Here is a 14,784-nt window from a genome sequence, read left to right as displayed (position 1 = left end):
AGGGGAGGATATGATCTCCATGTATAAATACATAAGGGGGGATATGATCTCCATGTATAAATACATAAGGGGGGATATGATCTCCATGTATAAATACATAAGGGGGGATATGATCTCCATGTATAATACATAAGAGGGGGATATGATCTCCATGTATAATACATAAGGGGGGGGGGGGGGGTATGATCTCCATGTATAAATACATAAGGGGGGGATATGATCTCCATGTATAATACATAAGGGGGGATATGATCTCCATGTATAAATACATAAGGGGGGGTATGATCTCCATGTATAAATACATAAGGGGGGATATGATCTCCATGTATAATACATAAGGGGGGGGGGGATATGATCTCCATGTATAATACATAAGGGGGGATATGATCTCCATGTATAAATACATAAGGGGGGATATGATCTCCATGTATAATACATAAGGGGGGATATGATCTCCATGTATAAATACATAAGGGGGGGATATGATCTCCATGTATAATACATAAGAGGGGGATATGATCTCCATGTATAATACATAAGGGGGGATATGATCTCCATGTATAATACATAAGGGGGGGATATGATCTCCATGTATAAATACATAAGGGGGATATGATCTCCATGTATAATACATAAGGGGGGATATGATCTCCATGTATAAATACATAAGGGGGGGATATGATCTCCATGTATAAATACATAAGGGGGGATATGATCTCCATGTATAATACATAAGGGGGGGATATGATCTCCATGTATAAATACATAAGGGGGGGATATGATCTCCATGTATAATACATAAGGGGGAGATATGATCTCCATGTATAATACATAAGGGGGGGATATGATCTCCATGTATAAATACATAAGGGGGATATGATCTCCATGTATAATACATAAGGGGGGATATGATCTCCATGTATAATACATAAGGGGGGATATGATCTCCATGTATAATACATAAGGGGGGGATATGATCTCCATGTATAATACATAAGGGGGGGATATGATCTCCATGTATTTGTATACTTGTACAGGAAGACCCCCCCACTCCCGCCAATGTGAATAAATGTTCGGAAACAAGAAAAGTAAAAACATTGTATTCCGGGAAGAAGCGTCTGACATTGATACATCTCTACTAAGACAAATGCTACAAGAGGCTCCGAGGGGCCTGACCCTAGAAGAAGTCACATCATGCAACAAAGACAAAAAAAAAACGTTTATATCCATCAACCCAAGTCCGACTCTCCAGTAGGAAACTGCTTGGAAATACCCCACAGTCCCAATCCCCTGGAGCTGGCAGAGATCCCTCGGAGGTGTGGTCCATCCTCAAGGTTCGAGATTCAGTCCATGTTCCTCCCCGGGGGGGGGCAGCCGTCATGGCACGGCTTAGGCGGTGACAAAAGAATGACGATTCTACACACTGGACACACATCTGACGTGAAGACGACCGCCTGGCTGTATCCTTCCTCCGGTTCTGAATCCTCCGTCACGGCCTCACAACTTCTTCAGCTTCCTCCTCCTCTTCCTGCAGCCATCCTGGGAAGTGGAACCCTGGCTGCAGTGCGCAGCAGGCAGCTGTAAAGATCTTCCTCTGCTCCGGTCAGCAGCCTCTAGGTGACCGGATCTCTAGGTAGGTTCAGCTGCACGGAATCCCCTCCGGCACTAAATTTGGCAGCCGGCCCGTTGCACTCCATGGTGAAAAGCTTACAAGTCTTCGCGGGTTCGTGCGCGGGGGAGGACTCCGGAGAGTTGGTCGGGCTGAGCTGCACCGCCGTCGTGTCCTGCACGGTGTGCTCGCTGGTCTCTATTTCGAAGGCCGTATTTCCCGGCTTGATGAACCCGATGTTGGACCCCGGCTTGCACTTCCTGGCCCCGTGCGCCGGCGGCCTCCGGCTACAGATGCAGCAAGCGCCGAAGAAAGCGAAGGCCACAACTAAGAGAATGGGTCCGATGATGATGGGGGGGTTATTGACGGGCAGAAACGTCCCGAAGGCGAAGGCGCCAACTAGAGTGATGTTTATTCCCGCCAGCATGATGCAAAGTCCGCAGGCGCAGCACAGCGCCGGGGAGGGCAGTCCGTGGGGGCGGGTTTTCTTCTGAGCGGGTTTTTGGCCCAGTGAAGATTTGCTTTTTTTGCTTTTTTTGGTGAACATCATGTTTTCTGGTCTGTGTGTCCTTCCTCATACCATTCCTCGCATCGGCCTGCGGGGGAAAATAAAAACGGCAAATTATTATTTATTTCTAGATGAGTCACATCAGCAATCAGAGCCTCGGAGATACTAAATGGCGCCTGGAATCCTATCCGTCAGGAACATGAAACTCATTACAGAACTATGAAGTTCTCTAGACCACCAGAGATAACTCCACCATCAACAAGGGGTTGCAAAAATAGTAAGAAGAGCTGACAAAACTGTAGTCCTTGAAGTGTCCTTTATTGGTACTATTGACGAAACGCGTCAGCTTTATTGTTTTATTGTCACTTTGATGTACCAATAAAGGACACTTCAAGGACTACAGTTTTGTCGGCTCTTCTTACTACTGTTGCATTGGAGTGTGTTGGGACACGTCGAGCCTCGGCACCTGTGAGTGGACCTGGTGTATGGATTGGGTTGTCCCTTCAGAGAGCGTTGTTACCTTTCTTCTTTTCCATGCAAAAATATCCACTGTCCCTAATGCTTGGTGAGGGTCTCCACTACCAGAAACTACCAATGAGGGTCTCCGCTATCACCAACTACCAATGAGGGTCTCCGCTATCACCAACTGCCAATGAGGGTCTCCGCTATCACCAACTGCCAATGAGGGTCTCCACTACCACCAACTGCCAATGAGGGTCTCCGCTATCACCAACTGCCAATGAGGGTCTCCGCTATCACCAACTGCCAATGAGGGTCTCCGCTACCACCAACTAACAATAAGTGTCTCCACAACCACCAACTACCAATGAGGGTCTCCACTACCAGCAACTGCCAATGAGGGTCTCCACTACCAGCAACTGCCAATGAGGGTCTCCACTACCAGCAACTACCAATGAGGGTCTCTGCTATCACCAACTGCCAATGAGGGTCTCCGCTACCACCAACTAACAATAAGTGTCTTCACTGCCACCAACTACCAATGAGGGTCTCCTCTACCACCAACTACCAATGAGGGTCTCTGCTAACACCAACTAACAATAAGTGTCTCCACTACTACCAACTACCAATGAGGGTCTCCTCTACCACCAACTACCAATGAGGGTCTCCTCTACCACCAACTACCAATGAGGGACTTCGCTATCACCAACTGCCAATGAGAGTCTCCACCACCAGCAACTGCCAATGAGGGTCTCCGCTATCACCAACTACCAATGAGGATCTCCGCTATCACCAACTGCCAATGAGGGTCTCCACTACCAGCAACTGCCAATGAGGGTCTCCGCTATTACCAACTGCTAATGAGGGTCTCCACTACCACCAACTACCAATGAGGGTCTCCGCTATCACCAACTGCCAATGAGGGTCTCCGCTACCACCAACTAACAATAAGTGTATTCACTACCACCAACTACCAATGAGGGTCTCCTCTACCACCAACTACCAATGAGGGACTTTGCTATCACCAACTGCCAATGAGGGTCTCCACTATCACCAACTGCCAATGAGGGTCTCGACTACCACCAACTGCCAATGAGGTTCTCCGCTATCACCAACTGCCAATGAGGGTCTCCACTACCACCAACTACCAATGAGGGTCTCCGCTACCACCAACTGCCAATGAGGGTCTCCGCTATCACCAACTGCCAATGAGGGTCTCCACTACCAGCAACTGCCAATGAGGGTCTCCGCTATCACCAACTGCCAATGAGGGTCTCCACTACCAGCAACTGCCAATGAGGATCTCCGCTACCACCAACTACTAATGAGGGTCTCCACTACCAGCAACTGCCAATGAGGATCTCCGCTACCACCAACTACCAACGAGGGTCTCCTCTACCACCAACTACCAATAAGGGTCTCTGCTATCACCAACTGCCAATGAGGGTCTCCACTACCAGCAACTGCCAATGAGGATCTCCGCTACCACCAACTACTAATGAGGGTCTCCACTACCAGCACCTGCCAATGTGGGTCTCCGCTATCACCAACTGCCAACGAGGGTCTCCGCTACCACCAACTACCAATGAGGGTCTCCACTACCACCAACTACCAACGAGGGTCTCCTCTACCACCAACTACCAATGAGGGACTCCACTATCACCAACTGCCAATGAGGGTCTCCTCTACCACCAACTACCAATAAGGGTCTCTGCTATCACCAACTGCCAATGAGGGTCTCCACTACCAGCAACTGCCAATGAGGGACTCCACTATCACCAACTAACAATAAGTGTCTCCTCTATCACCAACTGCCAATGAGGGTCTCCACAACCACCAACTGCCAGTGAGGGTCTCCACAACCACCAATAGCCAGTGAGGGTCTCCACAACCACCAACTGCCAGTGAGGGTCTCTGCTACCAGTCTCCCCCAGTGAGGGTCTCTGTAAACACCAACTGCCAATAAGGGTCTCCCCTACCACCAACTGCTAATGAGGGTCTCCACTACCAGCCTCCCCAGTGAGTGTATTCCAATCCCCCAACTGCCAGTGAGGGACTCCACTACCACCAACCACCAGTGAGGTTCTTCAGTTACCCCCAACTGCCAGTGAGGGTCTCTGCTACCACCAACTGTCAGTGAGGGTCTTTACTACTACCAACTTTCAGTGAGGGTCTCCACTACCACCAACTGCCAGTGAGGATCTTCACTACCACCAACTTCCAGTGAGGGTCTCCACTACCATTCGCCCCCAGGAAGGGTCTCCATTTCCAAACCAACCTCCGGCAAGGATCTCTACCACTGCTAACTCCTGGTAAGGACTTCCACCACCACCAACCACCATCAAGGGTCTTAACCACCACCAAACACTTATAAGAATCTCCATTTCTGCCAATTTATGTTAAGGGTCTTCACCTATTCCATCCTCAACAAACATTTCCAAAACTGCCAATTAACTGCCAAGGGATCCCTCCACTGAGAATGTTCCCCTCTTCCACCCCCAAGCCCTTTAAAATAATGTCCAACCCCTGGTGAAAGTCTTCTCCACCACACCAATGCCAAGTGAATGGCAATTGTCTTCCCCAGTTTCTGTGCCCCACTGAGAGTCTCTATTATCACCAATTGACCCCCCCCCCCCATACCATATCTTTCTGCAAGTGAAATGCACCCCCAACAACCTCTGTTGAGAGTCTCCAAAATTGCCAAATGTCTTTACAAGCCACAGCCACCCCCATACCCCAAGTGAGGGTCTCCACTTCCCCCGGTCGGAATTTCCGACAAGAAAAGTCTGATGTGAGCTTTTGGTCGGAAATTCCGACCGTGTGTAGGCTCCATCGGACTTTTGCTGTCGGAATTTCCCCCAACAAAAGATTGAGAGCAAAATTCCGATGCATGCTCGGAAGCATTGAACTTCATTTTCTCGGCTCGTCGTAGTGTTGTACGTCACCGCGTTCTTGGCGGTCGAAAGTTCAGAGAACTTTTGTGTGACCGTGTGTATGCAAGCCAAGCTTGAGTGGAATTCTGTCGGAAAAACCATCCAAGGTTTTTCCGACGGAAATTCCGATCGCGTGTACGCGGCATTAGAGGAACTTCACCACCACCAACTCCCGGGAAGGGTTAGTCAATGCTTGTCACCGGGACTCCTATTTCACCATAGAGACGTGGTAGTAACACAGAATGGCTGTCTGTGATTGGTCTGTTGGGAAAGCTCATCGCCTGTCACAGCGAGCAGAGAAATGCGCGATCGCAGATGGTTAATCAGTTCATCCAAGTGAAACGGATCAGATTGATGAAACATCTGAAAACAAACAGTGAGTCACAGCAGGGAATGAATCCAACGCCAAGGAAGAGGCGCCGTCGCCGGGCTCCGGGCTTAACCCTCTGACTTCCGCCCTATGTACAGCTCTGTGCCTCGGCCATTACAAGGGCCTGCAGGCCACAAGGAACCAATTCCCGAGAAGATCCATCACCATCTGCTTCTTCATGGTGATGTCTTCTGAATGCCGAGCAGAGAAATACGAGAGGCTTCTCTATGCTGAGTGTAAAGACAATGTCTTTACAGTAGAGTACAGTAGTACGGTAGAGATGATCAACCCCACCCACTGGAAGGCAGAGATGATCGGGGGCCCCATCTATTGGACGGTAGAGATTATCAACCCCACCTACTGGAAGGCAGAGATGATCGGGGGCCCCATCTATTGGACGGTAGAGATTATCAACCCCACCTACTGGAAGGGAGAGATGATCTGGGGTCCAATCTACTGGAAGGGAAAGATGAACTAGGCCCCATCTACTGCTAGACAGAGAAGATCTGGGATCCCATCTACTGGAAAGCAGAGATGATCTGGGGCAACATCTCCTGGAAGGCAGGCATGATCAGTGGCCCCATCTCCTGGAAGCCAGGCATGATCAGTGGCCCCATCTCCTGGAAGGCAGGCATGATCAGTGGCCCCATCTCCTGGAAGACAGGGATGATCTGTGGCCCCATCTACTATTAAACAGAGATGATCTGTGGTCCCATCTACTGGAAGGCAGAGATGATCTGGGTTCCCATCTATTGGAAGGCAGAGATGATCTGGGGCCCCATCTACTATTAAACAGAGAGGATCTGGGGTCCCATCTACTGGAAGGCAGAGATGATCTGGGGTCCCATCTACTGGAAGGCAGGGATGATCTGGGGCCCAATCTCCTGGAAGGCAGAGATGATCTGGGTCCCATCTATTGGAAGGTAGAGATTATCTGGGACCCCACCTACTGGAAGGGAGAGATGATCTGGGGTCCCATTTACTGGAAGGGAGAGATGATCTGGGGTCAAATCTACTGGTAGGCAGAGATTATCTGGGGCCCCCCCACCTACTGGAAGGGAAAGATGAACTGGGGCCCCATCTACTGATAGACAGAGATGATCTGGGGCCCTACCTACTGGAGGGGAGAGATGATCTACTGGTAAACAGAGATGATTTGAGGCCCCATCTACTGGAAGGGAGAGATGATCTGGGACCACATCTCCTGGAAGGCAGAGAAGATCTGGGGCCCCACCTACTGGAAGGGAGAAATTAACTGGGGCCCCATCTACTATTAAACAGAGATGATCTGTGGTCCCATCTATTGGAAGGCAGAGATGATCTGTGGCCCCATCTACTATTAAACAGAGATGATCTGTGGTCCCATCTACTGGAAGGCAGAGATGATCTGGGTTCCCATCTATTGGAAGGCAGAGATGATCTGGGGCCCCATCTACTATTAAACAGAGAAGATCTGGGGTCTCATCTACTGGAAGGCAGAGATGATCTGGGGTCCCATCTACTGGAAGGCAGGGGTGATCTGGGTCCCCATTTCCTGGAAGGCAGAGATGATCTGGGTCCCCACCTAATGGAAGGGAGAGATGATCTACTGGTAAACAGAGATGATTTGGGGCCCCATCTACTGGAAGGGAGAGATGATCTGGGATCACATCTACTGGAAGTCAGAGAAGTTCTGGGGCCCCACCTACTGGAAGGGAGAAATTAACTGGGGCCCCATGTCCTGGAAGGCAGGACACAAAAGAAGAGTGTAACTCGGCTTTCATATGGTAAAGTTCATAGCACTACAATGGTCAAACTCACATGGTGTGAATATAGATAGAGTATAAAGATTCCCCTGGGGCCGCAGGCACAGGCGTGCCACCTCAAGATCCTGACAGGGGAAGGGGGAGCCGAGGACCTTCATCCTATCTGTCCGGATCCTGGCAGCACATCCGAGGTTATCCACCACCACGCTGGAAGGGAGAGATGATCTGGGACCACAACTCCTGGAAGGCAGGGATGATCTGGGATCACATCTCCTGGAAGGTAGGGATGATCGGGGATCACATCTCCTGGAAGGTAGGGATGATCTGGGACCACAACTCCTGGAAGGCAGGGATGATCTGTGGTCCCATCTCCTGGAAGGCAGGGATGATCTGGGACCAAATCTCCTGGAAGGCAGGGATGATCTGTGGTCCCATCTCCTGGAAGGCAGGGATGATCTGGGACCAAATCTCCTGGAAGGCAGGGATGATCTGGGACCACAACTCCTGGAAGGCAGGGATGATCTGGGACCACAACTCCTGGAAGGCAGGGATGATCTGGGACCACATCTCCTGGAAGGCAGGGATGATCTGGGATCACATCTCCTGGAAGGCAGGGATGATCTGGGACCACATCTCCTGGAAGGCAGGGATGATCTGGGACCACATTTCCTGGAAGGCAGGGATGATCTGGGACCACATCTCCTGGAAGGCAAGGATGATCTGGGACCACATCTCCTGGAAGGCAGGGATGATCTGTGGTCCCATCTCCTGAAAGGCAGGGATGATCTGGGACCACATCTCCAGGAAGGCAAGGATGATCTGGGACCACATCTCCTGGAAGGCAGGGATAATCTGTGGCCACATCTCCTGGAAGGCAGGGATGATATGGGACCACATCTCCAGAAAGGCAGGGATGATCAGGGGCCTCATCTGGAAGGCAGGGATGATCTGGGACCAAATCTCCTGGAAGGCAGGGATGATCTGGGACCACATCTCCTGGAAGGCAGGGATGATCTGTGACCCCATCTCCTGGAAGGCAGGGATGATCTGGGACCACATCTCCTGGAAGGCAGGGATGATCTGGGACCACATCTCCTGGAAGGCAGGGATGATCTGGGACCACATCTCCTGGAAGGCAGGCGTGATCTGGGACCACATCTCCTGGAAGGCAGGCATGATCTGGGACCACATCTCCTGGAAGGCAGGGACAATCTGGTACCACACCTCCTGGAAGGCAGGGATGATGTGGGACCACATCTCCTGGAAGGCAGGGATGATCTGTGGCCCCATCTCCTGGAAGGCAGGGATGATCTGTGGCCCCATCTCCTGGAAGGCAGGGATGATATATGGCCACATCTCCTGGAAGGCAGGGATGATCTGGGACCACATCTCCTGGAAGGCAGGGACAATCTGGTACCACACCTCCTGGAAGGCAGGGATGATCTGGGACCACATCTCCTGGAAGGCAGGGATGATCTGTGGCCCCATCTCCTGGAAGGCAGGGATGATCTGTGGCCCCATCTCCTGGAAGGCAGGGATGATATATGGCCACATCTCCTGGAAGGCAGGGATGATCTGGGACCACATCTCCTGGAAGGCAGGGATAATCTGGGACCACATCTCCTGGAAGGCAGGGATGATCGGGGGACAACGATGGGATTGTTATCCCATTAACATTTTTTAATGAATTTATAATAAAGATTTACATTTTAGGAATATAAATGTATTATTCTGACAGAAGGATTCAACCTCTTTTTTTCTTTAATAGTTATCACTGACCGTCCAATAGAAGATCTCCTTTCATGGTGTAAGCTCCGCCTGTCTGCTGGCCGTCTCTTCCCACAACTTCCTGGATTCCCAGCATGCTTTGCAGCTTCTCCTCCATTTTTTTTAAGGACTACATATCCCATGGTACCGTGCTAATCACTGTACTTACCCCGCCTCCTGAGACTCCTCCCCCTGAGAAGGCAAGCTCTGTGAAATGTGTGACAGAGCAGTGCCTACTTACAGGGCGGAGTCACTCCGTGTCACAGAATTCCAGGAAGTCAATGTGTGGGGTCCCCGTCTTCAGGATGAGGGTGACGGTCCCCGTCTTTGGGATGAGGGTGATGGTCCCCGTCTTTAGGATGAGGGTGATGGTCCCCGTCTTTAGGATGAGGGTGATGGTCCCTGTCTTTAGGATGAGGGTGATGGTCCCTGTCTTTAGGATGAGGGTGATGGTCCCCGTCTTTAGAATGAGGGTGATGGTCCCTGTCTTTGGGATGAGGGTGATGGTCCCTGTCTTTAGGATGAGGGTGATGGTCCCCGTCTTTGGGATGAGAGTGATGGTCCCCGTCTTCAGGATGAGGGTGACGGTCCCTGTCTTTAGGATGAGGGTGATGGTCCCCGTCTTTAGGATGAGGGTGATGGTCCCCGTCTTTGGGATGAGGGTGATGGTCCCCGTCTTTAGAATGAGGGTGATGGTCCCCGTCTTTAGGATGAGAGTGATGGTCCCCGTCTTTAGGATGAGGGTGATGGTCCCCGTCTTTGGGATGAGAGTGATGGTCCCCGTCTTCAGGATGAGGGTGACGGTCCCTGTCTTTAGGATGAGGGTGATGGTCCCCGTCTTTAGGATGAGGGTGATGGTCCCCGTCTTTGGGATGAGGGTGATGGTCCCTGTCTTCAGGATGAAGGTGATGGTCCCTGTCTTTAGGATGAGGGTGATGGTCCCCGTCTTTAGGATGAGGGTGACGGTCACCGTCTTTAGGATGAGGGTGATGGTCCCTGTCTTTAGGATGAGGGTGATGGTCCCCGTCTTTAGGATGAGGGTGATGGTCCCCGTCTTTGGGATGAGGGTGATGGTCCCCGTCTTTAGGATGAGGGTGATGGTCCCCGTCTTTGGGATGAGGGTGATGGTCCCTGTCTTTGGGATGAGGGAGATGGTCCCTGTCTTTAGGATGAGGGTGATGGTCCCTGTCTTTAGGATGAGGGTGATGGTCCCCGTCTTTAGGATGAGGGTGATGGTCCCTGTCTTTAGGATGAGGGTGATGGTCCTTGTCTTTAGGATGAGGGTGATGGTCCCCGTCTTTAGGATGAGGGTGATGGTCCCCGTCTTTAGGATGAGGGTGATGGTCCCTGTCTTTAGGATGAGGGTGATGGTCCCTGTCTTTAGGATGAGGGTGATGGTCCCCGTCTTTAGGATGAAGGTGATGGTCCCCGTCTTTAGGATGAGGGTGATGGTCCCCGTCTTTAGGATGAGGGTGATGGTCCCCGTCTTTAGGATGAGGGTGATGGTCCCCGTCTTTAGGATGAGGGTGATGGTCCCTGTATATAGGATGAGGGTGATGGTCCCCGTCTTTAGGATGAGGGTGATGGTCCCCGTCTTTAGGATGAGGGTGATGGTCCCTGTCTTTAGGATGAGGGTGATGGTCCTTGTCTTTAGGATGAGGGTGATGGTCCCCGTCTTTAGGATGAAGGTGATGGTCCCCGTCTTTAGGATGAGGGTGATGGTCCCCGTCTTTAGGATGAGGGTGATGGTCCCCGTCTTTAGGATGAGGGTGATGGTCCCCGTCTTTGGGATGAGGGTGATGGTCCCTGTCTTTAGGATGAGGGTGATGGTCCCTGTATATAGGATGAGGGTGATGGTCCCCGTCTTTAGGATGAGGGTGATGGTCCCTGTATATAGGATGAGGGTGATGGTCCCCGTCTTTAGGATGAGGGTGATGGTCCCCGTCTTTAGGATGAGGGAGATGGTCCCCGTCTTTAGGATGAGGGTGATGGTCCCTGTATTTAGGATGAGGGTGATGGTCCCTGTCTTTAGGATGAGGGTGATGGTCCCTGTATTTAGGATGAGGGTGATGGTCCTTGTCTTTAGGATGAGGGAGATGGTCCCTGTCTTTAGGATGAGGGTGATGGTCCTTGTCTTTAGGATGAGGGAGATGGTCCCCGTCTTTAGGATGAGGGAGATGGTCCCCGTCTTTGGGATGAGGGTGATGGTCCCTGTCTTTAGGATGAGGGTGATGGTCCCTGTCTTTAGGATGAGGGTGACGGTCCCCGTCTTTAGGATGAGGGAGATGGTCCCTGTCTTTAGGATGAGGGAGATGGTCCCTGTCTTTAGGATGAGGGTGATGGTCCCTGTCTTTAGGATGAGGGTGATGGTCCCCGTCTTTGGGATGAGGGTGATGGTCCCCGTCTTTGGGATGAGAGTGATGGTCCCCGTCTTTGGGATGAGAGTGATGGTCCCCGTCTTTAGGATGAGGGTGATGGTCCCTGTCTTTAGGATGAGGGTGATGGTCCCCGTCTTTAGGATGAGGGTGATGGTCCTTGTCTTTAGGATGAGGGTGATGGTCCTTGTCTTTAGGATGAGGGAGATGGTCCTTGTCTTTAGGATGAGGGTGATGGTCCCTGTCTTTAGGATGAGGGTGACGGTCCCCGTCTTTAGGATGAGGGTGATGGTCCCCGTCTTTAGGATGAGGGAGATGGTCCCCGTCTTTAGGATGAGGGTGATGGTCCCCGTCTTTAGGATGAGGGAGATGGTCCCCGTCTTTAGGATGAGGGTGATGGTCCCCGTCTTTAGGATGAGGGAGATGGTCCCCGTCTTTAGGATGAGGGTGATGGTCCCCGTCTTTAGGATGAGGGAGATGGTCCCTGTCTTTGGGATGAGGGTGATGGTCCCCGTCTTTAGGATGAGGGAGATGGTCCCTGTCTTTAGGATGAGGGAGATGGTCCCCGTCTTTAGGATGAGGGTGATGGTCCCCGTCTTTAGGATGAGGGTGATGGTCCCTGTCTTTAGGATGAGGGAGATGGTCCCCGTCTTTAGGATGAGGGTGATGGTCCCCGTCTTTAGGATGAGGGAGATGGTCCCTGTCTTTGGGATGAGGGTGATGGTCCCGTCTTTGGGATGAGGGTCCCCATGTTGGGAACTCGTCTCTTCTCTGGGACCCCCCCCCCCCCTCCAGGGACCAGTAAACAGTTCATATTGGGGGGATCTGTCTCCTGGATTTGCCCCCCCCCCCCCCCGATAGGAACTATTCTGTTTGTTCCCCATTTTCCCCTCCCACCTAAATCTCCACAACACCCAATAAAGGGACAATGCGGGGGAAGGGGGGATGGGCAGCTGTTACCATGGCAACCTTTAACAAGAAATATACACGCTGTCATAGCAACAAGAAAGAGTCACCCGACGGAACAACCTGTATGAGTGAGACCAACGTCCCCCGCCATCCGCCCCACCGGGGTCACCCCGATATTACCCACATTCATTCCTATCACCCCAATATTTCCAGGATTTATCCCTATCACCCCAATATTACCCACATTCATCCCCTATCACCCCAATATTACCCACATTCATCCCCCTATCACCCCAATATTACCCACATTCATCCCCTATCACCCCAATATTACCCACATTCATCCCCCTATCACCCCAATATTACCCACATTCATCCCCTATCACCCCAATATTACCCGGATTCATCCCTATCACCCCAATATTACCTGGATTTATCCCTATCACCCCAAAATTACCCGGATTTATCCCTATCACCCCAAAATTACCCGGATTCATCCCTGTCACCCCAATATTACCCACATTCACCCCTATCACCCCAATATTTCCTGGATTCATCCCTATCACCCCAAAATTACCCGGATTCATCCCTGTCACCCCAATATTACCCACATTCACCCCTATCACCCCGATATTTCCCTCATTCATCCCTATCACCCCAATATTACCCACATTCATCCCCTATCACCCCAATATTACCCACATTCATCCCCTATCACCCCGATATTTCCCGGATTCATCCTCTGTCACCCCAATATTACCCGGATTCATCCCTTTCACCCCAATACTACCCACATTCATCCCCCTATCACCCCAATATTACCCACATTCATCCCCTATCACCCCAATATTACCCACATTCATCCCCTATCACCCCAATACTACCCACATTCATCCCCTATCACCCCAATACTACCCACATTCATCCCCTATCACCCCAATATTACCCACATTCATCCCCTATCACCCCGATATTTCCCGGATTCATCCTCTGTCACCCCAATATTACCCGGATTCATCCCTTTCACCCCAATACTACCCACATTCATCCCCTATCACCCCAATATTACCCACATTCATCCCCCTATCACCCCAATATTACCCACATTCATCCCCTATCACCCCAATATTACCCACATTCATCCCCTATCACCCCAATCTTACCCGGATTCATCCCTATCACCCCAATATTACCTGGATTTATCCCTATCACCCCAAAATTACCCGGATTCATCCCTGTCACCCCAATATTACCCACATTCACCCCTATCACCCCAATATTTCCTGGATTCATCCCTATCACCCCAAAATTACCCGGATTCATCCCTGTCACCCCAATATTACCCACATTCACCCCTATCACCCCGATATTTCCCTCATTCATCCCTATCACCCCAATATTACCCACATTCATCCCCTATCACCCCAATATTACCCACATTCATCCCCTATCACCCCGATATTTCCCGGATTCATCCTCTGTCACCCCAATATTACCCGGATTCATCCCTTTCACCCCAATACTACCCACATTCATCCCCTATCACCCCAATATTACCCACATTCATCCCCCTATCACCCCAATATTACCCACATTCATCCCCTATCACCCCAATATTACCCACATTCATCCCCTATCACCCCAATCTTACCCGGATTCATCCCTATCACCCCAAAATTACCCGGATTTATCCCTATCACCCCAAAATTACCCGGATTCATCCCTGTCACCCCAATATTACCCACATTCATCCCTGTCACCCCAATATTTCCTGGATTCATCCCTATCACCCCAATATTACCCCGATTCATCCCCTATCACCCCAATATTTCCTGGATTCATCCCTATCACCCTAATATTACCCACATTCATCCCCCTATCACCCCAATATTACCCCGATTCATTCCTATCACCCCAATATTACCCGGATTCCTCCCCTATCTCCCCAATATTACTCACATTCATCCCCCTATCACCCCAATATTACCCGGATTCATCCCAATCACCCCAATATTACCCGGATTCATCCCAATCACCCCAATATTACCCGGATTCCTCCCCTATCACCCCAATATTACTCACATTCATCCCCTATCACCCCAATATTAC

At 50.8% G+C, this 14,784-nt stretch overlaps 1 protein-coding gene across 1 annotated transcript; it reads right to left on the bottom strand.

Moving 5' to 3' along the window:
* Positions 1-1,499: 1,499 nt before the first annotated feature.
* Positions 1,500-2,159, bottom strand: TMEM275 (transmembrane protein 275). The gene has a single exon (XM_040361095.1). The coding sequence runs from the start codon at positions 2,157-2,159 to the stop codon at positions 1,614-1,616; it is 546 nt and encodes a 181-aa protein (XP_040217029.1). The 3' UTR covers positions 1,500-1,613.
* Positions 2,160-14,784: the final 12,625 nt, after the last annotated feature.

This window comes from Rana temporaria, chromosome 7 (genome assembly GCF_905171775.1).
Source record: "Rana temporaria chromosome 7, aRanTem1.1, whole genome shotgun sequence".
Lineage (NCBI taxonomy): Eukaryota > Metazoa > Chordata > Amphibia > Anura > Ranidae > Rana > Rana temporaria.
This window is presented reverse-complemented; position numbering and strand designations above follow the sequence as displayed.

What these genes read in the sequence shown, in the direction of transcription:
- TMEM275 (XM_040361095.1), bottom strand. Translation starts at nt 2,159, where the DNA reads ATGATGTTCACCAAAAAAAGCAAAAAAAGCAAATCTTCACTGGGCCAA.